This window comes from Echeneis naucrates, chromosome 22 (genome assembly GCF_900963305.1).
Source record: "Echeneis naucrates chromosome 22, fEcheNa1.1, whole genome shotgun sequence".
Taxonomy (NCBI): Eukaryota; Metazoa; Chordata; class Actinopteri; order Carangiformes; family Echeneidae; genus Echeneis; species Echeneis naucrates.
The window spans coordinates 11276221-11299167 of record NC_042532.1 but is presented as its reverse complement, the minus strand read 5'-3'; the positions used below and the strand labels follow the sequence as shown (position 1 = coordinate 11299167).

At 42.7% G+C, this 22947-nt stretch overlaps 4 protein-coding genes across 4 annotated transcripts; 2 read left to right on the top strand and 2 right to left on the bottom strand.

Moving 5' to 3' along the window:
* The first annotated feature begins 37 nt into the window (after positions 1 to 37).
* LOC115036160 (transmembrane protein 151B) lies at positions 38 to 3402 on the top strand. Its single transcript, XM_029494297.1, has 2 exons — positions 38 to 139; positions 1772 to 3402. Exons 1-2 carry the CDS (start codon positions 38 to 40, stop codon positions 3386 to 3388), a joined length of 1719 nt encoding a protein of 572 aa, XP_029350157.1. The 3' UTR covers positions 3389 to 3402.
* A 1588-nt stretch (positions 3403 to 4990) lies between these two features.
* lrr1 (leucine rich repeat protein 1) lies at positions 4991 to 9010 on the top strand. The gene is made up of 5 exons (XM_029494102.1): positions 4991 to 5514; positions 6247 to 6345; positions 7113 to 7365; positions 7753 to 8227; positions 8324 to 9010. The coding sequence occupies exons 1-5, from the start codon at positions 5332 to 5334 to the stop codon at positions 8577 to 8579; spliced, it is 1266 nt and encodes a 421-aa protein (XP_029349962.1). The 5' UTR covers positions 4991 to 5331; the 3' UTR covers positions 8580 to 9010.
* A 235-nt stretch (positions 9011 to 9245) lies between these two features.
* dnaaf2 (dynein axonemal assembly factor 2) lies at positions 9246 to 11417 on the bottom strand. Its single transcript, XM_029494435.1, has 2 exons — positions 9711 to 11417; positions 9246 to 9629 (listed from the first exon to the last, which is right to left on the bottom strand). The coding sequence occupies exons 1-2, from the start codon at positions 11415 to 11417 to the stop codon at positions 9246 to 9248; spliced, it is 2091 nt and encodes a 696-aa protein (XP_029350295.1).
* A 2502-nt stretch (positions 11418 to 13919) lies between these two features.
* On the bottom strand, positions 13920 to 17362 carry klf11b (Kruppel like factor 11b). The gene is made up of 4 exons (XM_029493806.1): positions 17181 to 17362; positions 16051 to 16332; positions 14664 to 15630; positions 13920 to 14387 (listed from the first exon to the last, which is right to left on the bottom strand). The coding sequence occupies exons 1-4, from the start codon at positions 17217 to 17219 to the stop codon at positions 14086 to 14088; spliced, it is 1590 nt and encodes a 529-aa protein (XP_029349666.1). The 5' UTR covers positions 17220 to 17362; the 3' UTR covers positions 13920 to 14085.
* Between the last annotated feature and the right edge of the window lie 5585 nt (positions 17363 to 22947).

Genomic DNA, 22947 nt, shown 5'->3' with positions numbered 1-22947 from the left:
AGCTCATAATCTCTCTCTGACATGCGAAAAGTGCAGCATGCTCTCTTCCGATCTGGAGTCTGCGGAGGACACCACGACCAGCGCTGCCAATGGTGCCGAGGAGGAGGACTCCCCGGCTGAGAGTGATGTCCCGGAGGAGGTAGGTGTCATTTGTCTCCGTTTGAAATAAAACACAGCCATGTGCAAACATCAGATGGGGATACCTAACTGTTCATAGCACTGAATAACTAAAACTAAAAAGTCTGCACTCACACAAAGTAACCTGCAGGAAAAAAAAAAATCAAGGCACCAGTAAAATGTAGACCCCCAGCCACGTTTTACTTTATTTAAGAATATTTACATTTGAAACACTGAGTGATGGCTTCGATCCCAGGAAATCATGGGGGGAAAAGACTTTGTGCCACTACAGTAACAGCTCCCACCTGCAGCCAGACAGCATTTCTGTTTGTTGGGATGTCAGAACAGTACATTTCACAGAATGGCAGTGAACTCCGCTCATGTGGAAAGGCACTCTCTGAAGTGACATGTTTGGTGCAAAGCCTGGCGTTGATAAATCCAGGTCCATGCATTTTCCCCACCATCCTCTCCGTCCTTTCTGACACACTTCAGCCATCTGAGCAGTTGATGGTGTGCGGCCAGACATACCCTGAAAGCGAAATTTCACTAAATGTCTTCAGGTCCACTGCTCATATGAATCAGTTATAAATGCGTGTTGCTGAGTGTGGTGCGAGTAAGTGAACTTTATTTTGCAAGCAGCTTGTGGCCTTTTCGCCAAGGTTATTCTCAGCCAATAAAACAGCTGCTTGAAAAAAATCTCTGGGTTTTATTAAGTATACTTTTATCCCAGCGAAGCCAGGGCTGTTACTTTCTACTTTTTGATAGCGATGAAGTAGGCTAGATTAGGAAAGCGACAAAATATATGAAGAAATATTTTAAGGGAGGTTTTTTTTATTATTATTATTACGCATTTTGCGCATTGGTGGAAATTAGTTAAGTAGATTATAATGTCTGTAGACAGGATTCTTGGACTACTGTAAAGTGCCTCTATCTCTGCCACACAAGAACTGAATCCCTGTTTGCTCCATAAATAACTGAAGAGGAACCACAGAAGTGACATCTCCACCGCTCTGTTCGTGCAATAATGGATGGCTGGTTGTCAGCATAAATTCTTTCACTTCAAAGTACGAAATATTGCTGTTGCTTTTTTGTGTGTGTGTGTGTGTATCTCAAGCTCTGTAGTACATTATGAAGTTACTGTGTCATATAGCACTAGAGAGCAATAACAAGAAAATTATTTTTACTCTAAAAAGTATGTTTCAAAACATAACTTCCTCATCAAAAATATTTGTTTGTTGTAAATACTAATACCAACTTCTTAATAGTTGTAGTTTTTTATTTCAAATACTAATATAGGTATATTCCCTGACAAAAATACCGTATGTGAGGTTCTACCTCTATTAGCATCTTTCCTACCAATATAATAATAATAACATTCAATAAAGTTCAGAGATAAATGTGTGAAAACAATCCAGTCAATATTTTTCTGTCAGGTGTATTGACACACAGTTTTATGGGGACACTACATGACTTAATTGAATTCCACTGAGCTTTCCTTCCTTTGATTTATTTTGTGCTTAGCTATGGAAAACCCTGGCAATTTATAGTACAGCCAAGTTCATTTGCATTTCTACTGCAAGTCATGATATCACAGCCATGTTTCAAGAGCTCATTGCCCTAAGTGCCTCCTCTTTATTACTCTCTCTCTCTGCAGCAGCATCCAGTGAAGCAGTCGCTGGGTGCTTGTGTCTGCAGAGAGTCCCATTGGCGATGCCTGCTCCTCTCTCTGCTCATGTACAGCTGCATGGGCGCAGTGGCCTGGTGCCAGCTCACTCGGGTCACCAAGATCAGCTTCAACCCTGCCCTCACCTCCTCCTTCATGGCGTCCTTCACCTCTCCCCTGCGGGGGGCATCTGGGATGGGCGGACACTCAATGATTTACCATGACAGCCCCTGCTCTGACGGCTACATTTATATCCCCCTGGCTTTTCTTCTCATGCTCTATGTGCTGTACATGGTGGAGTGCTGGCACTGCAGGGCCAGGAGCGAGCTGCAGTGCAAAGCAGATGTGGACAGTGTGTATGAGCGCGTGCTGCGGATGCAGCAGGCCCAGCCCTGTATTTGGTGGAAGGCCATCAGCTACCATTTTGTCCGACGAACACGGCAAGTCACTCGATACCGCAACGGGGACGCCTACACCACCACACAGGTGTACCATGAGAGGGTGAACACACATGTGGCAGAGGGAGAGTTTGACTACAGCCACTGTGGGATGAAGGATGTTTCTCGTGAGCTCAGAGGCTTGGAGGGATTTCCTGCAACTCGCCTGCATTTCACCAAATGCTTCAGCTTCACAGAGGCAGGTCCAGAGAATGATTATCTCAACCAAAGAGCCAGGTTTTTCTCTGAGATTGAGGGTTTGGATGATTACATGGAGGCCAGGGAGGGGATGCAGTTGAAGAATGTGGACTTCAGAGAAAACCTGATCGCCTTTGTAGACCCAGACAGGATGCCTTGGTACACTTCCCAGGTTGCCTTCTGGCTGGCAGCTCTCTTCATGCTGTCCTGGCCTCTGAGAGTGCTAACAGAGTACAGCACTGCTTATGTGCACTACCGCATAGAGAAACTTTTCGGGTTAGAGTACAGCCACAGCAGCCCGTCTTCTCTGGATGGAATGAGGGAAAACACTGTTTGTGCTGTCCCGAGGGTAAACACACTGGACAGCACCGAGATGGAGTGGCACATACGCTGCAACCGCCAGGTGATTCCCAGCTACTCAGAAGCCATGTTGATAAACATGAGCACGGCAGACTCTAACTCACTCCATGACACCGAATGCACCTCATCCCCAAATGGCTTCCTGTTGGACAGTAGCCAGACTGCCCAGAGTTACGGTGCTCTCCAAAGCCAGGCTGACTGCGAGCAGTGCACGGAGCTGACAGGAGGAGGAGATGCAGGAGGCAGGAGGAGAACCATTACCAGCTCTAGCTGTTCCTCCATCTTCTCCTGTCAGGGTGCTCTGTTCCAGTCCCACCTCTCCTCAGACACATCACGCTTCTCACTCTGCCGCATGCACGGTTCCCATCACACTGTGGCACTGTGGAGGAGCCGCAGCAGCAACCTGACTGACCCCTGCTGTGTGGATGAGCAGTGCTGCAGGTCGGACTCCAGCCAGCTAGCCCTCAGCAACAGCCCACCTACATATAGAGATGCTCGCTTCTTCCCAGTTCTCATCATGCATCGGCCTGAGGGCTGTCTGAATGAGGATGGAGGGGAGGTGAGGCGATATTATCTACGGAGAGGGTCATCCAGTGTAGAGACAGCTCTGTGAAGGACAAAAAAAAAAATCACTGAACAATAAATCAAGATAGAGCAGGTATAGAAAACAAATGGTGTAGAAGAGTTGGTCACTATTTGATCTTCTTTTTCAGGAAATTCCACTGTAAATATTAAACAAAAGCAGCAGATGTAGCTGTAATGTACCTGAATGCGCTGGGATATTGACAATGTCATACTCTCCTAATGGCAGCAAGCCTGTCATTTAAAGTTGCGTGTTTGTGTACAGTTGTGTGTGCGTGTGTGTGTGTACAAGTAACTAATTATTGTCAAAATCTAACAAATATGGTGCATACATGTCTTTGATACATGATAGTGGACAATCTGTGCATTCCCACATTTGATATTTTTCAAAAATCAAAGGAAATTTGAATTTCACCTGCACTCATATGTGGTCTCAAGTATCTGTGCGGTATAGCCCCCACTTAACAGCATTTGTAAGAGTCACCAAAAGGAAAGACAAGCTGCATGTTTTGTTTTTTATTTTACCAAAGGTGTTGTCTTTTAGTTAATGAATAGACAGCAAGGTGACACCAAAGAGATGCATATTCTTGTTTTTGTTTCAATAATTGTGTTTGGGTTTTTTTTTTTAACCTTGCAAAGCATTCATCAATAAGGGTTATGTGGAGTGGAGAAGATGAAGTGAAAGCTGAGTGAATGTAAGAAATAAATGTCAACTTGTAAGGTATATGATTCTGTTTACATGTACCATTTCAGACTGGAAGGAATGTTTTCAAAGTAATAAAATCAGGAGTGACCTGAACATATGACATAGTAAGATGGAATTGTGGGTTGTTTTTTCCTCTCCAAGTTCAACGAAACATGCAAATCATACATATCATTAATCATATCCAGGCGGCAAATTTCAGATTTTAATTTCAAGGTTACAAACTACCTTCTTGTCTGCATCGGAAGGGCAGAAAGAGGGAAGAAGTGAGAAGGAGCAGAGTGACGTTTCTCCTGTGATCATGTTGAGCTGAGGTGACGATGTCAGATACTCTCAGACTCACGGCTCACATGTCCATCAGCTGTCCTCAGGTACAAGTGCAAGAGGAGAAACACTGTGGACAGATTCTTCACTAAATATACTGATATTCAGCTTTGCACTGGTGCTCATAGACAGCGGGGGAGTTTACCCCTGTGGAGTCCCCAGCTCTGAAGACATATCTTTAAATAAAAGGCAATGTCAAAGTGCTTATTCCAGAAATGCCCATTGATGGACAACAGTTTATAATAAAAGGCTCCACTTAGTGAGATTTGATGAATGTGACAATCAACCCCATTGTCCCCCTCCCTCCATAGTATGGTACTGTGTGTAACAGCTTTCTTTCTCTTGACCACTAGATGACACTGCAGAGGACAGAGACTGGAGGCAGCGTTGGTCATGTTGCTGAAACCACCTGAATAATGAACGAAAGAACGAAAGTTATGAGTGACTCATTTCTCCACTGCGCCTGCGCAGCAGATGAATGGGCGGTGAATGAGAGACTCGGGAACCAAAAGCCCTATTTTAGGAGTCGCGGAGACCCGTTCGTGAACGAATCTGAGCCTGTGGCGTTCACGGACGACACATCACTACAGTGCGGGTGACCGCCTCCCTGACGTCACTTCCCTCGCGCGCGGAATAGCGTTAGCCGGGCAGCTAACCTGCCAGCTGACGGCCGAAAACAGTTTACTTTCACACTGAAATTCAAACCTCCGCCGCCCAGCTGCCGACGCTGTGTGTTGTCTCCGACGGCCGTCCAGCGGACAGAGGAAGCCGCCGTGTTGTTGACATCCATGAGCAGCGCGGGCGTTCGTCCGCCACCGGCTCCGGCGCTGGATGAGCACACGGTGTTACTCTTTTCGCGGAAGTTTTCCTCCTGTGGTGTGACTTCACACAGCCGCGGCAAACTTTAGCCCTGCGCCCGGACTTCGGTCTGTATCGATCCGGTAACGATGAAGCTGCAGTGCGACGTCGAGGTGGTGAATCGTTTGCTGCCCGCATTTGGGATGAAGAGTCGAGGGAAGGGGACCAGAGCCGTGCTCTCCATCGGGAGGCATTTGGACAAGACAAATCAGCGCAACAACATCTACATGATGATCTGCACGGCTAAAGACAGAGCAGGGTCAAAGTACAAGGTGTGTTATTGTTGCTGTGTGAACTGTACTCACATGCCGGCTGTTGTTGTTTATCAGCTGATACTTCAAACATCCTCCCAGTAATGACATTGATGGTGGCCTCATTAAAACTATTATAAGTTGTAAATGATGCTTCTTTTCATATTTTCTGCCTACTTGTCGAGCCTGTTGTCTCTTTCAGAGCTTGTTTATGTAGCCTTGGTTTATGCTTTGGCCTGATGGCCACAATCTTTAGGCTTTTATTCCCCTGGCAGGAAACTATTCTGACCTGTATATGCAAATGACAGTTTTGTAATTTGAAGCGTGAAAACTTTTTAAACATGCGTTTGATTTCTCAGAATTAGCTCCCTAATTAGGAGCAAAGTATGGATCTTGATTTGTTCACATTATAACAAAGCAATAGTCTCAGGAAGGTCAGCTAATGCACAGCCATGTAAAAGTGAGAGGCTACTTTATTAATTTATGGTGTAAAAAGGTCCAGATTTTAAACCTTAACAAGTATTGTTTTCTGAGTCTGAAACATTTCCCTCAAGAGTTTCTTAGAAGCGTCTTTCTGGGTAAGACTTCATAGTCATATTGTTATGAAGTTGGTCTGACCAGCCTGATGACATAATCGTTACAGTATTTTCAGTATTCATGTCCACACAAATGTAGTTATTCATTCATTGCACATCCTTCTGTTGTGAAATGGGGTTTATTTCCATTCATGTTTTGCTGACTTTCTCTTTGTAGCTGAAAGACAACATAGAGAAATTCTTCACTTGGTTCGTGGAAGAAGGCAAGGCCACTGTGAGATTAAAGGAACCTGCTGTTGACATATGTTTGAGCAAGGTATGACATCCAACATGGAGTAATTACAGCCTGTGCACGAAGGTGTCTATAAGTGAGGAACAAGCTTTTCACAAGCTTCTCATTTCCTTAAAAGATGAGTCACACATTATTCATAAATGACACAGAAAAGGTGGCATTTTCTCTTTCTTCAAGGAGAGACCAACTAAGGACCCATAGTCAGGAGTCAGGCTCACTCATTTGTCAACAACACAGACAGCAGCCATTGTTTTGACTGCAGCCAGTCCCCGGACAGACACCACACCCGGCTCATTGTATCCACTTACTATAATGCTCTTCTGGTTGTTCTGTAGTACTGACCATTCACCCAGAATATAACACAGTTCAAACTGTCACAGTGACAGAAAAACATAATGCAGGCATAAACAAGGAAAACTCCAATTACTCTGCAGACACCATGAGCAGAAATAATGCTAGTAAAATACTAGAATTTGAACGTGATCATCTCTTTTGTTTTTTTTAGTCCCATTGGATTGTACTGGTGTTCACAAATTTGAATTTAATCCTACTTTCCATACTTTCCATCCTGATTTAGACACTCAGTTTTTATTCCCGACTGCAAAATTTTCCTCATCATTTTCATTCAAAGGAAGTGTGTCAAGATATTCTGGGCTAGTAAATTTAGGTTAGTTATTTCAGATTGACTTACATATAACCACTTAAGAGGAAACTGTCAGATTGTGCTGTTTCTGTTATCCATTCATCTAGCAATCCCTCTGTAACATTTTTTTATTTATTAATGTTTTTAGGCTGATGCAAATAGCTTGAAAAACTTCCTCTCAGCTGCTCGCTTGGCTGACAGGGGAAGCGACACAAGCAGCCTCCCTCTCTCCACACTCACTCCTGTTCGAGCAAAGGATGTAGAGCAACTCAAGAAGAAGCTCACCATCGTCTCAAAAAAGGACTACCCACTGACCTCCAACTTCCCCTACTCTCTAGAGCAGCTGCAGGTCTCCTACTGCAGATTGTCACGTGTGGACATGCGGATGCTGTCCCTCAAAGGTGAAGTCAGTTGAGGTTATCGACTGTGAACTCAAAACAATAATGTAGGCGCAAGAGCTTGACAGTTTAATAGGCACACTTAACATTTTATTTTTACTATTAAGCTGATAGAATCAGTTTACTGATCACAAGGAATCATATTTAACCTGTCAATTTAGCTGCATCATGTCTTCTGGTGTTCTGAAGGAAATTTTACAAGATTTATGAAAGAACTCTTGATCAGAATTACAGTATGTAATTAGGTACGTTGGCTTTGGTTTGTTATTAAGTTTGTTTGCTTTTGTTTTTTTCTTCTTTAAATGTGTTCTCTCCTCGTTTTAGAGGAGCACATTATTAGGTAAAAAGCGTGACAACTAATTACAGGTACTTCTTATTTTCTTTATCCAGCTCTCCGCAAGCTAGATCTCAGCAACAACCACATCAAGAAACTCCCCGCCACCATTGGTGACCTCAGCTGCCTGTCTGAACTCATCCTCCACAACAACCACCTGGAAGCCTTCAGTAAGGCCTTGTGCCTGTCCACCCTGCAGAGGACCCTCCAGCTCCTGGACCTCAGCCAGAACCGACTGCAGTTCCTCCCTGCTCAGTTCTGCCAGCTCAGAGAACTAGTGAACCTCAAACTGGATGACAATGAGCTTGTTTGTTTGCCCTTTCACATCGGCCGACTCCACAAACTGAGGTTCCTATCAGCAGCACATAACCAGCTGGCCGTTCTGCCCAGTGACTTCCGCAAGCTGAGTCTGGAGAATCTGGACTTGTTCGGAAACCCGTTTATTCAGCCTAATCCTCTGGACCACACTATGCACCTCACATTCCCTCTTCCACTCCAAGAGCTGGCTTCCAGAGCTGTGTCCAACCTCAGGTTAGTGTAAAAAAAAAAAGCACAGATTGTCATTTATTCAGTCTCTGGATCATATCAAGTTTGTAAAATTCTCACTCTTTTTGATCCACTTCACAGGATACCATATGGACCTCATCTTATCCCTGCCCACTTGTGTCAGGACCTTGAAGTAGCCAAGACTTGTGATTGCGGCTGTGTGTGTGTCAATTTCTACATCAAGGCAGCAGTCAGCATGAACCTGCACCAAGTCTCACATACGGTGGTCCTAGTGGACGACATGGGAGGCACAGATGCCCCCATTCAACAGCACTTCTGCTCCCTCTCCTGCTACTCCCAATTCCTAGATAACTCCCTCCAGAGAGGAATTAGATGAGCAGAAACAAAGTTTGGTTTTACTGAAAACTCTACAGCAGTAGTTCGCTCTGTACTGTAGGGGGGTGTCTGATGTCTTCAAATTTTTGGTCAAACCTTTTTAATGAAAGAACAGTATTGACTCTGTTAAGCCTTGTTTTTAAAGTGCTTCTGGCTTCTGAATTCAACCTATAATGCTCTTCCCATATATCAAGGATGGGCTAAGAGAAGAGCACTAGTTCCTTCATACATGCTGTGTCTCTTACTATTGGGCACTTTCTCTGCTGCTCCTGCTGCCTCCGAGAGTAAAATCTATGCTCCCCTACTGACCCACTTGTATTAAGCAGGGGAATAAAGACATTGGAATAATCTTCTGCAGAGTGCCTCAGGGTTCATCAGTGTCACCTAAAGGGAGTCAGTTTTTACTGTGCTAATGACCCACATGTTTTTTTTTTACGTTTACATGAGCAAAGTTCAATAAAATAAATGCAATACATATCTTGTCAGCTGTTTATTCTTGGATATTGAAATGTTGCATGCTTTATATATTTGAATTTTGTGACTCCAGAGAAAATTCAGGTTTTAATATCTTCATATTGTTATACAAGACACTTCCAGATGATAGTTTAGATCATTTAAGTCACTGCTGCAATACAAGAAATATACCGTCAACATTTACATAGAGTCCTCAGTCCAGTTCGTAGATGAGGGTGTTTTGGAAAGTTATCTGAATAGAAGTGGAATGATCACTGATGACCTTTTCGTTTCCATCTTTATCAACTTCCCTTAATACGGCTGGTGTCGGCTTTTTGTCATGCTCTGGGATCTGGAGGATCGGTTCTGTTGGCAGGTCATCTTCATCCATGCCTTCCCGCTCCTTCTGGTTTCTGGTGCCTGTATCAGTCCTTGCCTTGTTTGCTTTAGCTGATGCACATGTTTCAGTCACCTGGGAGGAGCAGCAGGCCTTTGCAGTGTCGTGGTTTGAGGTGGTTGCCTTGGTGGATGATGTAAATGTGGCAGTGTGGGACTGCTCGCTGGATGTCTGATTGAGAAATGCAGCATCTGTTATCTCCTAGAACAGAAAAACACAGACGGTGAAGGAAATTAAGATTAAGTCGACCACACGTTTCAGCCTGCTCATGATTCATCTCACCTGCTCACTCCCTTCTTCAATTTTGTTCGTTTTCTCAGCCTCCTCTGTGATTTCTGTTGAATCCAAACCAGACTTTGGATTTTCTTCTCCCCCTTCCCTCGCTTCACAGTCATATTCAGCAGCGATTAAAACTGGCTGACTTTCCTTATTTTCATGTTTCAGTGCCTTCAGTTCATTCTCCTCTACTTGGCTTTCATGAGTCATGTCACTTTTTTGATCCTCAACCCTTGTTACCTGTATCTCCCTTTTTTGGCCATCTGTGTTCTGTTTCTGAGAATTGCCTTCCTCCTCCAAACCAAGTTTCTCCTCTTTTTTTTCTCCTCCCTTTGTTTCTTCTTTTCCTGTACCACTCTCCTCCCATTTAACAGCATCCTGGCCTTTTTTGGTCATCTCTGTTTCTTCAGCTAGACTTTTGTCTACCTTTGTCTGCGTCTTTAGATTTTCCTCATCACCTTCTTTTCCCTCCTCCACTTTCCTCTCCTCAATTTTTTGTTGCTCCTCCTCACATTGCTCTTGCTCTTTCCATTTATCCTCTTCATTTTCTGTTCCCTCCTCTTTATTGTCACATTTTCCCTGAGTGTCACTGAGAGTGGTGGCAGGGCCTGCAGCAAAATAAACAGCCTCATTAGATGGAAGAACAGGCAGTGTGACAGTCAGCTGTCCTCTTTGCCTGTTAAACTTGGCTTCTCCTTTGTCTTCGTCCACGGGGTAGGCCAAAGGCAGCTCCAGTCTGTAAGCTGGTTTCTTTGAATCCAAATGCAGGCTTTTTTCTTTGATCTCAAGGTTAGTGTCTTTGACAGACTTCAGCAGGGGCATGTCGATGGTGATTACGATCTCTTTGGGCCTGGGACTCCTGGCTGAGTCTCTGGAGCATCTAAAATCCTGCAGGTCAAAAAAAGACCGATATTTAATGGTGTAGTTAGGCTTGGTTGGATCGTTGCTGTTCTGAGGCTGGATGTGGAAGTGGTAAGGTTTGGCTTCACTGCTGTTTTTTATTGAAGGTGAATTCGGTTTTGTTTCTGGGGCTGCGGCAGGTCTTTTCTCATCTGGGTATGGGAAAGCAAGAGGGTCGGGCTGCTCCGAGGGCTCCTTGGCTTTGTATCCTGGAATGGGTTTTCGGATGACACAAGGCCGAGGGGTGCCCTTGTATCTGGTGTTCATCTCTCGCACATTTTTTTTATCCAGAGTCACCTTAAAAGCATTCTGGATTCCTTGAATGGCTGTGCCATCGACTATATTCATGAATCTCTTATTTTTGCTCGCTATGTAGAGAGTATCAGGGTGGAAAACAACATCATAGATCAGAATTTTATTCCCTTTTGCATCTGTGTCATGCCTCCCTGGGTTCAGGCTGTGAGGCAGGGACCAGCGCTGCCCTCTGCGTCCATCCTCGGACACACCACTCTCACATGCAGGCGATCCAATTTTACCATCGACACAGATGTTAATGAAACACTTCAGCTTGCCGTTCACACTCGTCTTGAGACACCTGAATGGTTCCGGGTGAATAAACTCGATGTTGTTCCCTCTCTCCTGCTCCAGCAGCTTGATCTCCTCCTCATACCTTCTCTTATTCTCGGGGTCTGATATCTCTTGGACGTAATCGTGCAGCATTTCCCTGAATTTCTCGTCTTTGAAAGCCTTTGTCAGCCTGTCCGCCTCCTCTGCTGTGATGTTCAGCTCTTTGAGCTTTTCTTCGACCTCCATGCTGATTGAAGTTGACCTGCTAAAAAAAATTAATTAAATAAATAAAAAAATATATATATATAGCGCCCAACTTTCTTACTGAACCGCTGCAATGTAGGCTCACTTAAAAAGTTGAGGGTTTAAAGTCTGTTAATTTAAGTTTTAGCTCGTTTTGTGCGACCACAAACAAAAGTAAAGTCCAACCGGCAGTGTTGATGTAACCATAGCAACGGCTGGAGGTGCAACGAGGAAACATCTCCCCTGGAAACATTTCTGTTGTTCTTCTTCCAGGATTTGATACGTTTTCATTGTTGTAACTGTAACAAAAACGCACCGCATTATAAGGCGGATTACCGATGAACAGGTCTATTTTCATACATAGGCGCATGATAAAACATATATAAAGCTAAACATAGCTAAAGCTAAACAAAACAGTCAGGTGAGTCGAACTTTATTCAACTCATTCACAATAACTCAGAATATCGTTCAGTTGTGACAAATACAGAAAAATACACTCACATTTTTAATATTTTTTCTTCCACAAATCCATCAAATTAATCGTTTTCAGTGTCTGAGTTTAAGAGTCGGAAAATTTCGATTTCATACACACAAATGTACAATATTATGTTAACGTGCCGGCGGCGGAGGTAAGAGCACTGCGTTCTGCTCTCTGATTGGTTTATTGTCGCCAGCGAAAGCAAACACCTGAAGTTAGTGTGACGTTGGAACAACGTTGTAGCCGAACATTTTATTATAATTGGATTATGATCTGAATTTGAAAAATGGGTTTACGTTAAAAACCTAACGTTGGCTTGACGTCTGATTATAGTAAGGTAACACTGACTAAATGGATGGTGGTTGCTTGTCAGCACTACACAATTAGTTATCTAACGTTGTCTGACGTTGCAGCCCAACCAAGGACCAACGTTAGACAACAGTCTAAATGCTAATTTGTTTGTTTATTTATTTCTTTAGTTGTTGCAATTTATTAGTTTTATTTTGTTTCTTAATGAACAATAGTTGCAAAAGGACTCGCCATTAAAATGCCCTTTCTTGTTTTACAACGCCACTCTATATGTAAGCAGGAATACGAATGAGTTTAAAAAAACTTTTTGAAAATTGAAGTTTAAAAAATCTGTCGGCCATCATTTAAAAAAGATGAATGGATTTGCTTGTAAGTAAATGCTTAATCTATGACCATGTTTAGACCACAGCAAATATTCTTGTCACCTTCGTGATTTTTCTGACACAGAAGTACCCCTCTCTCGTCTGAAATGGTGGTGACATGTTTCTGGCAGCAGGGGTCGCTGCAGTGGCACACGGCCAGTCAGTATGTCGGTCAGTAAGGCAAAGGGGCGGGTGTGCAGGGAACAGATGTGATTGGTCGCACCCCCCCAACAGTTCATATTTCTCACCGTCTGATTGGAGCAGGTCCACTGTAAATGGGTGTGGGACCACTGCTCATAAATGTGCATAATAAGAGAGGATGGATGCAGCACAGGGAGTCCGTGTTGGTCCTGTTAATATCAAATTTCCCTTTCTATTACTTACATTATTGAATTCCATTAAATTCCTTCAAATTTCTGAAGGAGAAGGGAGAATATGAAAAACCATAAGTTCAAAGTCTTATTCTATTGAGTATTGTAAATTAGAATTTTTAAAGGGTGAACACAACAGGTTGTTTGATAAAACTTAGTGGACTGATGGGAGATTTTCCGAATGAATAAAACTCAATGGTGTATTACATAAGAGACACGCAGCCCCACCATCTCCTTGTTCCCATGTGATGGGCTGAATGGGCTCAAATGATCTCTTAAATAACTCCAATACAAAGCAGACAAATCCCAGTCTGTTTTTGTCTGCCTTGACTCATCAAGCATTCTGAACTAATGAACACAACAAAATGTCTGCAGATGGTCTCATCCAAAGATTTTTTATAACACATAAAAATCCCCCATCATTGGGCCAGCAGGAAGCAACCCACAAGCTAGTCAGCACATTCTAAAGGACACCAGTGAGTTTCAGCTGACAAGAGGGGGCAGTCACAACGTGACACACACAGGATGTGGACGCACGTTTATTGGATGTCAGCAGTCAGGACTGCTGACTTTAACTCGATTCGAGTACTTGTGTTTCCAGGATTAGTTATTGGAAAAATACAAAATGAACATAAATGACTCATTTAATGCTTTTATTACAAATATGTATTAAATAATATGAAAAGTTAGACACAGATATAATCAATGTATAATCATAGAATCGTTGATTAATGTTCGTATTTACATTGTTTTTGTGTCAATATTTTCCCAAATATAACAAATAAATGCATTTTATAGTGAAACGAACAATACAATACATTCATATACACACCAGTTTTAACGTAAATAAAGAAAAAGTGTCATAGGAGGGGTAGAGAAGGTGAAATGTGTAAGACAAACTTCATACAAAGCCTTTGGCAAGGGTGCATACATATTATCACTTATATCAAAGTAAACAAAAGAATTCTGTAGAGAAAAACCCATGTGAAAATGAGCAGTAGAGAGGAAACAAAGTCCAGTGCATGTTTTGTTTTTTTTTTTGTTTTTTTTTTTCATTTCCCATGAGTTTAAGGGGAGCAACCTTGTGTGCTTGGCTGCTCCATATATCCCTGTGGCATCTTGGGAGTGGGTAGGATGACAGCGTTCATTGCCTACTTTGAGCTGGCAGGTACCAGCATGCTTAGTGTGGCAAGACCTGGCTTTGAGGGAAGTGTTTTACCAGCAACTATTTTGTTCAAGCTCCTAACATCAGCCTGCCAGGAGGGAATTTTCTTTGTGGTCATGTGCCGTCGTGCGTGTTTGGTGAGGTGATCACTACGCATGAATCGCCGGTCACACACAGGACAGACAAATTTCTTTTCACCAGTGTGTGTTCGCCGGTGACGTGAGAGTTCGTCAGAGCGAGCAAACCTCTTGTCACAGCCATCCCAGCTGCAGCTGAAAGGCTTTTCACCTAAGAGAGGGAAAGGAAAAACAGGGAGAGATTAGAGTCCACAAGTGAGTCACACTGTAGTCATAAAGTCTTCACCAGTCACAGTGCTGTTTGACATGAAACAATGAGTTCACTCTGTTCCCATCAAACACTAACATCTCCAAAGAAGGAATGCTTCACAAACAGGATGCAAGAGTCATCTGCAGTAGACATATTTTATTCCACACCCTTACGCAGACCAACACCCCCCACCCCCCCAAAAAAAAAAACGAAGCCATAAATGCATGAAATGCGCACCTGTGTGTGTTCGAAGGTGAGCCTTGAGGTGCGAGCTCTTGAAGTATGTCTTCCTGCAGCTTGGAAAGTTACAAACATAGTTTCTTCTGCGGGAAAAGTCTATTTTTGTGGCTGTGGTGCTGCTGCTGGGCCCAGTCGGCACATAGACAGGGGCTGGGGCCAAAGGTAACAGCTTGGTGTTGCCCAGTGTCATGACAGTCTGAGGGCAGTGAGGGGCCTGAGAGACTGAGGACTGAGGGAGAACCAGCATCACCGTGCCCTGTGGCACTGCTGGGCCCACAATGAGGGACTGCTGGACTGGGGAGGAGTTAGCTGAGGCGGGCTGGGGGAGGATGGGTGTGGTGGCAGTCCGAATACCACTATTGGAAGCCTGAACTGTGCTGGGGATGAAGGCTGAGATTATGCCTGATTGGCTGCTGACAGGGAACATCTGGCAGATGATTTGAGGGCTAGTGACTGGAGGTGGGGACAGGGTTGCAGAAACAGACAGAGGAGGTGGGCTGTTTTGGGGTTGAGTTCTGGGAGTAACTGGGGTGGAGACACTGTCCAAACAAAATTTTGCAGCACTGGGCTGATCTTCTGTTTTTAATGGTGTGAGAGGAGAAAGAGGTGATGGAGGTGTGGTTGCATGTTCAGTCTTTGTGAAGTGTTGCTGCTGCAGTAGCTGCTGGCAGACCATTGTAGATGTAACTGAGTCTATAGTTTTCTCTGGATTGGGGGCTACTGGAATGTGGTGTTGGCAGGGGATGCTGTCAGCGGTGTGGCGGATGACACTGGTCGCCATGGCTCTGCAGGACTGTGATGGAAGGGGGAGGGAGGGAGCCTTTTCAGTAAGGGGTGACTGGATAGGTTGATGGTGTCCAGACCCACAGCGCTGTGAGGATGCAGCCAAGCTGAGGTTTGACTGAAGGTTTGTACTGGATGCTGACATCTCAACAAAGCTAGGACTGTGAGGGGGAGTCATACACTAGAAAGAAAAGGGAGATATGAAGATGGAGGAATTAAAATGTAACTCAATGGCAAAATAACAGTGTGCATTTCTCTGCAAGTCTTTATTGACAGTGGTAAGTTAACAAAGTTACTAAGCAGGTTCACATAATAATTATTCTTTTTAATTATAAACTGAGATTTTTATGACTGCCTCAAGGCCAAACTTTGTCTGAAGGTCAACTCTGATATCATAAACCATTGTTATCTTTTGTCATCACATCAAAAGGTCATATAATTTCTTGTTCGCCTTAACATTTAGGAATATGATTACTAATCAAATGTTAGTTATATCAATGGTTTTACAACTTTAGTGTGATTTCAGTATCAACTACTATCTTAAACTCACAGACATATGATTCATTGGCTTGACTGCCGTGTATAATGTGGCATATCTTACCAGGGAGGAGAGTGACATAAAATCCTTTGGAGGCTCTGGAATCTCTTGTGGCATGAGGGAGTCACAAGAGTCTGAAGCTGGGGTAAGCGGTCTGGGCTTGCAGAGGTTTGGCCTGTGGTTGCTGAGGAAGACGCCGTGGCCCCCCCAAGAGCTCATACAGACCAGCGCTTCGGCTGCCTCCAGGTCTGTGTACTCCAGGCCAGAGATTCCATTGGAGGGAGACTGTTCGCTGTCATGCCGCATTCTCTTTACATGAGACCCACAATGATCCATGTACTCAGTCTGAGAGGGAAAACAAATAAATATCAGAAAACAAGTATTGCCACATCCTTTTTTTTTTTTAGTTGTTGTTGTTCATTTCAACTGCGTGGTGCACTGTGTTGATTGAACTTTGACTCAGATCTGATAGTGGCATAAATGCAAACAGATGAGAGGAGGAGGGTTCTATTCTAACAGTCCAAATGGCAGGGGTGGGGTGGGGGGGTCACCAAATGTGCACATATCATGGATTCAGTGGCTATTCCTTTATCTGAAGTTCCCGGGACAAACTGCAAGATGCTGCCAGTGAGGGAGAAGGGGTGTTGGTGACTACACCCCAGCCCAGCATGCACAAGCTCTGGCTCAGAGCCAGGACGCCTCCCATGGCCAAATATAGACCAAACAGTGACGTGCAGCCTAGATGAGCCATGTGAAATCCCCATAAAGCGGGTTTGCATCAGGAAGTAGGCTGCCTATATCGTTACAACATTATAACAGACTTACACAGTAAACAAAGCATATTACTGATAATTCATTACAGCCTTCTGTGTGTTCACATTACACAGGTTTTTCAGATGTACACCGATTGTTTTTACACACTCAAGAAAAAGGCAGCATGCAATGCAAATAGGTAACGAAAAGCACGTTATTACGTATCATGTGAATTATCCTGAGTTGGCCCCACTGGGACGTTAACGTGACAGCAGACCAGATTAATAGAAAGCACAAACAAATCTCTGGTTAAGATGCCGCTCTGGTTTATGTGACAAAATATCAAGTCAATTTGTAAACAACCAGTGACAGCCAGTCAACGGGAAAACGCGAAAGAAAGAAAAATGAGAAAAAATAATCATTTTCAGAAAGTGTCTTACCCCGGGCGAGTCCATTTCCGTTAACTGTCGCGATGGCATTGAGGAATAAAATATTTCAGTGACACTTTCGTTGTTGTCAAAGCCAGTGTAGAACAAAGAGACGGCGGCTGCCAGTGCTGCTGCTCGTACCGAGCCGAGGCTGAGCTGTTTTTTTTCTGCCTGCCTTTTCTCTCAGCTGTGTGTGTAAAACATCGGGAGGAGGCAACAAAAAAAAAAAAGAAAAAAAAAGAAAAACAAAACTCAACACGCACCGGCGGGTGGCAACACCCGGCCAATCATAATCCGGCGTGTGAAGCGCGCCGGCCAATAGGAGAGCAGAGAGCGCGTGAACAGTGCGTGCTCGCTGGACGGTTGGAGGAAATAGGGTGCGTGGCCGTTGGTGGGCGTGGCCCGAAGTCAGCAGTGTCAGTGTAAACCCGGTGAACTGCCGCGCGGTGAACTAGGCGAAAGGTCGATCCAGTCTACGATGCGTTCACGGGCTGTGAGAACGGCCCGGGCGATAACGACCAGCTTGTGATCCAAAGAAAGAAAATTACCACATGAGCACGGATCTCCTCATGCAGATTTATTTGATTCATTTGATGAATTGGAATTGGAAATTGTCATTTTGGTTTCTGAATTTTTCAAAACAGACTATTGAAACTAAGCTACCCCCGATTGTGGAGACTTTTTAGGGGCTTAACCTGTGAGTATTAAAAAACACCCCAATGTGAAGTATCTGATGTGGAAGAAAAAAACAAAAACAGACTTAGCCTATGTGTCATTTCCATTGCAGCACTGTTTCATTTTGAAATACCTGCAATACAACTCAAGATAGGCTAAAATACACAAACAAATACAACCAACTTTGGTAGGATGCATTTTACAAACACTATAAAAGGGGTCTCTTAAGTAGGATGGCCCAAACTTTGAACACATTGTTTTTCAGGATATAACTGCTCATATATAACAATATAACATCTGCTCAAGACAACATTTTAATGCTCTTGATAATAACATGGAAGTAAGGCGGCCTGCATTGTCATCTTTTCCTCCTTTCCCACAACAAGTGAATGTAGCACTTGTGCCACATGACAGCAGATGTTCTTTATATTAAGTATTTTTGCAAATTTATCACACAAAAAGCAAATAAACAACATTTTCCATTGTAACCTTTTTGAAATTTGATTAAACACACACACACACACACACAATTTCACTTTAAGAATGCATCTTTAATCCATTTGGTCCTTGTAGTGTTAATCATTTAATATCATCCTTTCAAAGGTTTCCAACATCTGATATCTTTTTTAGTTTTACAGTAAACCAGGTTACCTTTTATGGGCCAATTGCTGAACTCTAATAATAAAAAAATCAAGTTGGGAACAATATATCTGGTGTACCTGACTCGTGGCCAAGCTACTTCTGAGGAATCCTGTGCTGGACTAATCGTCAGAGCTCCAATGGAAATCCACCTGGAATATATATGGGTTGTTGATTTATGTATTTGCAGAAACATGAATTGATAAAATGGGACTCATTCCAGTCCTCTTTGTTCTCTGCACATGCACAACATATTCTTTCAGCTTTATTTCAACATTTCAATCTTAAAATGTATTTCATTCTAACTTCGTGGCTGTTGTTTTTTTTTTTTCTTTGACCTACTATCAAGCCATTTCTATGAGATTATTCCCATAAGTACATGTCAGAGAATTCAGAATGGTCTTGACCTACATTTGCTGTTATATCACAAACTGTATTTAGACAAAGGATAAAATATGTCAGATCCCCCGCTCACGTCCTGGCACCAACCACTGCAATGCTTTTCAAAACACTATGTTACTTTTTTTTTTTTTTTTTTTTTTTTTTTTTAAGATAATATGGTGGGAATAAAAGTACGCCCAACCTTATTTCCGTAAGCAAAGATCAATGAACTCTCATCTTGGTTTGTTTATATTCATAAAAACACACACGCACAGTTCAGCTTGTGCCATTCTTGAATGGGTGTTTGCAGCAGAAGGGAGTATAGCAGGTGTGTTGGCCTAGTCATGGCAGCGCCTGGCTTCTATGCCTCGGAATGACTCACGTAAGCATGACCTCAGGGAGCAATGAGGGCCTGGAGTAGTTCAACCTCAGTGCCAGCAGTTAGCAGGTGGAAGAGGGAGGCGTTATGGGGGAAAATGAATTAGCACACAGGCATGACAGGGAGCTTATGCAGCCTAGGCCTAAGTAAAGCAGGCTGTTTGTGATATAAGTGGGGTAGTTTCAACTTTGTTAGGGAATCTGGAGGAAAGGTTACACTCGCCCTATCAGGGCCTCTGCAAGCACACCTCCCCTTTCACGCCAACTCCCCCAACTCAGGAACTCCAAGAGAGCACTCAGAAAGGGGGAGTTGCCCAGCAGAGCTATATACCAGCTATATTTCACTGGCAGTCCCAAAAGTGTGACAGGCAGGCCCAGACTGTGTCATCTGGACAATAGAGTTACTTCCACATTAATGTTTCCACTCAAAATCTGAACTGTTAATATTTTAGGTGGGCTGCATAAAGGTTTTTGGTGCCTGTAGGAATGAGTGTGAGAGTTATCGTCTGTCTCTGTCTGTCTCTGTATGTCGGCCCTGCAGTAGAATGGCGACCTGTCCAGGGTGTACCCCACCCTCGCCCAGTGTGAGCTGGGATTGGCTCCAGCACCCCCCGCGACCCAGAAATGGATAACTGGTAGAAGATGAATGAATGAATGAATGAATGAAGTTCTGTATAAGCATTTGCATGCTTTGCCACCAGCCTGTATGCATTAAAGTCTCTTGTTCACTCACAAACCCCATTTTTTGGATTTGCCAAAAATTCAGTGGAGTCATCAGACTTTATTTACCACATATAGTAAAAAAAAAAGTTTGTCTTTGAGTTATTTGTAAATCAACATACTTTAAGATGGTTTTATACTATATACAAGAGCACACAGGTTTGTATACTGTCTTCTAAAATCTCCCTCTTACATCCTCACCATTACAAGGGTTACAAGCATCATTACTTACCAAATCCCTATAATGCTAACATTTGTCATTTTAGAGATTTTTTAGAAAACATGAATAATACCATGGTGATTGGTGTCAAAGTAAATTTTACACATCATTGTTGAAGATAAAGTAAATTAATGTTACACATCTAGAATGGTTTATGTGCTCAATCGAGCTTGTGGAAAACTGCAAATCATTTGCTGCTCCCCACCATCAATGCAATCTGGCATCTAGGTGAAAGGACACAGCAAGTAAAGCGATCCCAAGCAGTGCAGAAAATGTTCACATGTGATTCTCATACAGACTGGGTATGCAAAATAATACATACCTAATGACAACAATTTTAGCTGACTTGAGTACCATTACTCTTCTTTAAAAGATAAATGGGATTTTAATTCTTGATTTTTGTATGTTAGGATGCTATTTTTGGCCCAGTGTTTATTTTCTGTATGGGCAGCATGGGGTAACACATATTACAAATCAGAAGAGCATGGCAGATCATATTCAAGACAAATTTAAGGTTTAAATGGAAAATCAATCAGTCAGGATTTCCTCATCTTTCTACATGTTACTTACTGTCATGTGTTCATACCAAAACCTCAAAAGAAAAATAGAAAGGGAGCATCTTTCATATGCTCATTTGCTCTTAATTATTAGGTTAAAAAATTAGCTTAAAAAAATAAAAAAAAAATCAATAAATATTTTTTTCTTGATTCACTGAAATAAAACATTTTTTATCCTTGATTTTGAAATCATATATATATATATCTTTTTTTTCACATACAACTCTGCCCTTCTGAACACTTGTGTGGTGAAGCTTGTGTACTGCACAACATGCGACTCCACCCCTTCACCTCCTACACATGGAACAACAGGGATTCCTTCATGAGTGCCCAGCTCCTGATTGGTTAGACTGAGGTTCTAAAGCCAATCTTTTGCTATGGGATGCTGTCTGTTGTCCTAGCAACATGAGGAACAGGAGGCGGCTTTGACAGCTCCCAGGAGGAGCGCCCCTGGAAAACAGTCTGCGCATGTGTGGTGCCCAATGACGAGGGCTCAGGAATCAGTGAAACTGAGAAATCCTACAGTCTGAATAATTCTGTCTGGCTCTTTGGCCAAAAGGAAAACAATATTCTTTATGCAGTGGCTCACCCCACAAAACAAGGAGGTACATGCTGGTCTGTTTCTTAACAATTTTCAGAGACTTAGCAATATATTGTACTATTTTTTCATTAAATTTTAAGGCTGCAAAAGACTAAACTCTTCATATTCCACAAAGTTTGTTAAATATTGATGCCTACATATGGAGGGGATGTAGGCTGCTGTCATGCACAGGTTCAGACTGCATACCTCCAGCACCCTACCTACCCCCTTTTGTTCAGTGTATTCAGGTTTTAGCGATGGCAAATGAGCTTCAAATGAGCTCTTCTGATAATTCTACCACAGTATACATCTTCTATTGTAGCTCTCATTGAGTTTTAATATACACAGGGAACAACATTTTTGTTTTTGGAATCAAGCTGAGTTCATATTTGAGACATTGTCAACAGCTGACCATAAAGGAAAACACAGACAATATTTTAAAAAGTCACTTATTTGTAATTTTTTACTGTATCTCATGGTCTTATGGGCTTATTTCTTTGAACCTAAAATGGAAAGGACTGCCTATAAACAAAGTTTGTACATACAATTATGCATTTAACTGCTGAGTGTGAATGTGGTTTACTGCTCTTGTAAGCCATCCTGTTTGTAGATTGACCCTCAGATTAGAAGGTCTCCAGTGGAAATTTTTGAAATAGTAGCAGCCGGTGTGCCACACTGTCCTCGAAGAACAGTATGAGATCATTGGCGTAACTGTGCAGGCCCTGTAGGTGTGTGTTTTCAAGACTACGTTAAAATGCTATTCTTAGTACCAACACACTGAATCACAGAGGCAAAACAAAAAGGCATTTTATCCTGTCATGTCCCCACTTCCACACGAGGTGAGTGAATAACTTGGGAGTATTTTCTTTTTCTTTACTCTGCATTGTGGTTCTCCAACATTGCTGGGAATCATCTAAAATAACACAACAACATGCTGAAGATAGAATAGACAGTACAGTGAAGACAGCACTGATTTAAAAAAAAAAAAAAAAAGGACAAAAAACATTCAAATCTAAAAAAATTTTTCTAAACCAAAGGCAAACAGACATCTTAGTGGAAATCAATAATTAAAGATAAAGTCGTGTGTCATGCAAATGTCACATTATGTGAAATTTCACATGACACAGGCAGAAACAAATTGCAGACCATATGTCTGGCTGGAACACTGTCGTCAGTCAGAGAACAGCCAGACAACAGATACGGCATCTTATCACCAATTGTGGGTTTAACCTGAAACCTGTCAACTATGAATGAGAGGCTTGGAGGAGACAGCAAAACAGAGACAGATCAGATGGCATTGCACTTTATGATCACAAGGCAGACCTGTAACATTGGCGTGGTTGGTTGGTTAAATTATAACTAAATGATCCCTGTACCTGCACGTCTGAACCTTTACTGTGTCATCTTTTATGATCCTGCCTGGATGACTATCACACTGTACCGTATCTGAGGCCTCAGCTAAACCAGTCACCTAATCAACTGAGTAGCTTATATCAGTAACACTGCCTGATCATTACATAAATTCAATATTTATTTTAATGTAGATAACACTAGGCATGGTGGCATAGTGGTTTGTGCAGTTGTTGGACACTGCATGAAAAAAAAAAAAAAAAAAAAAAAGCCTTTTAG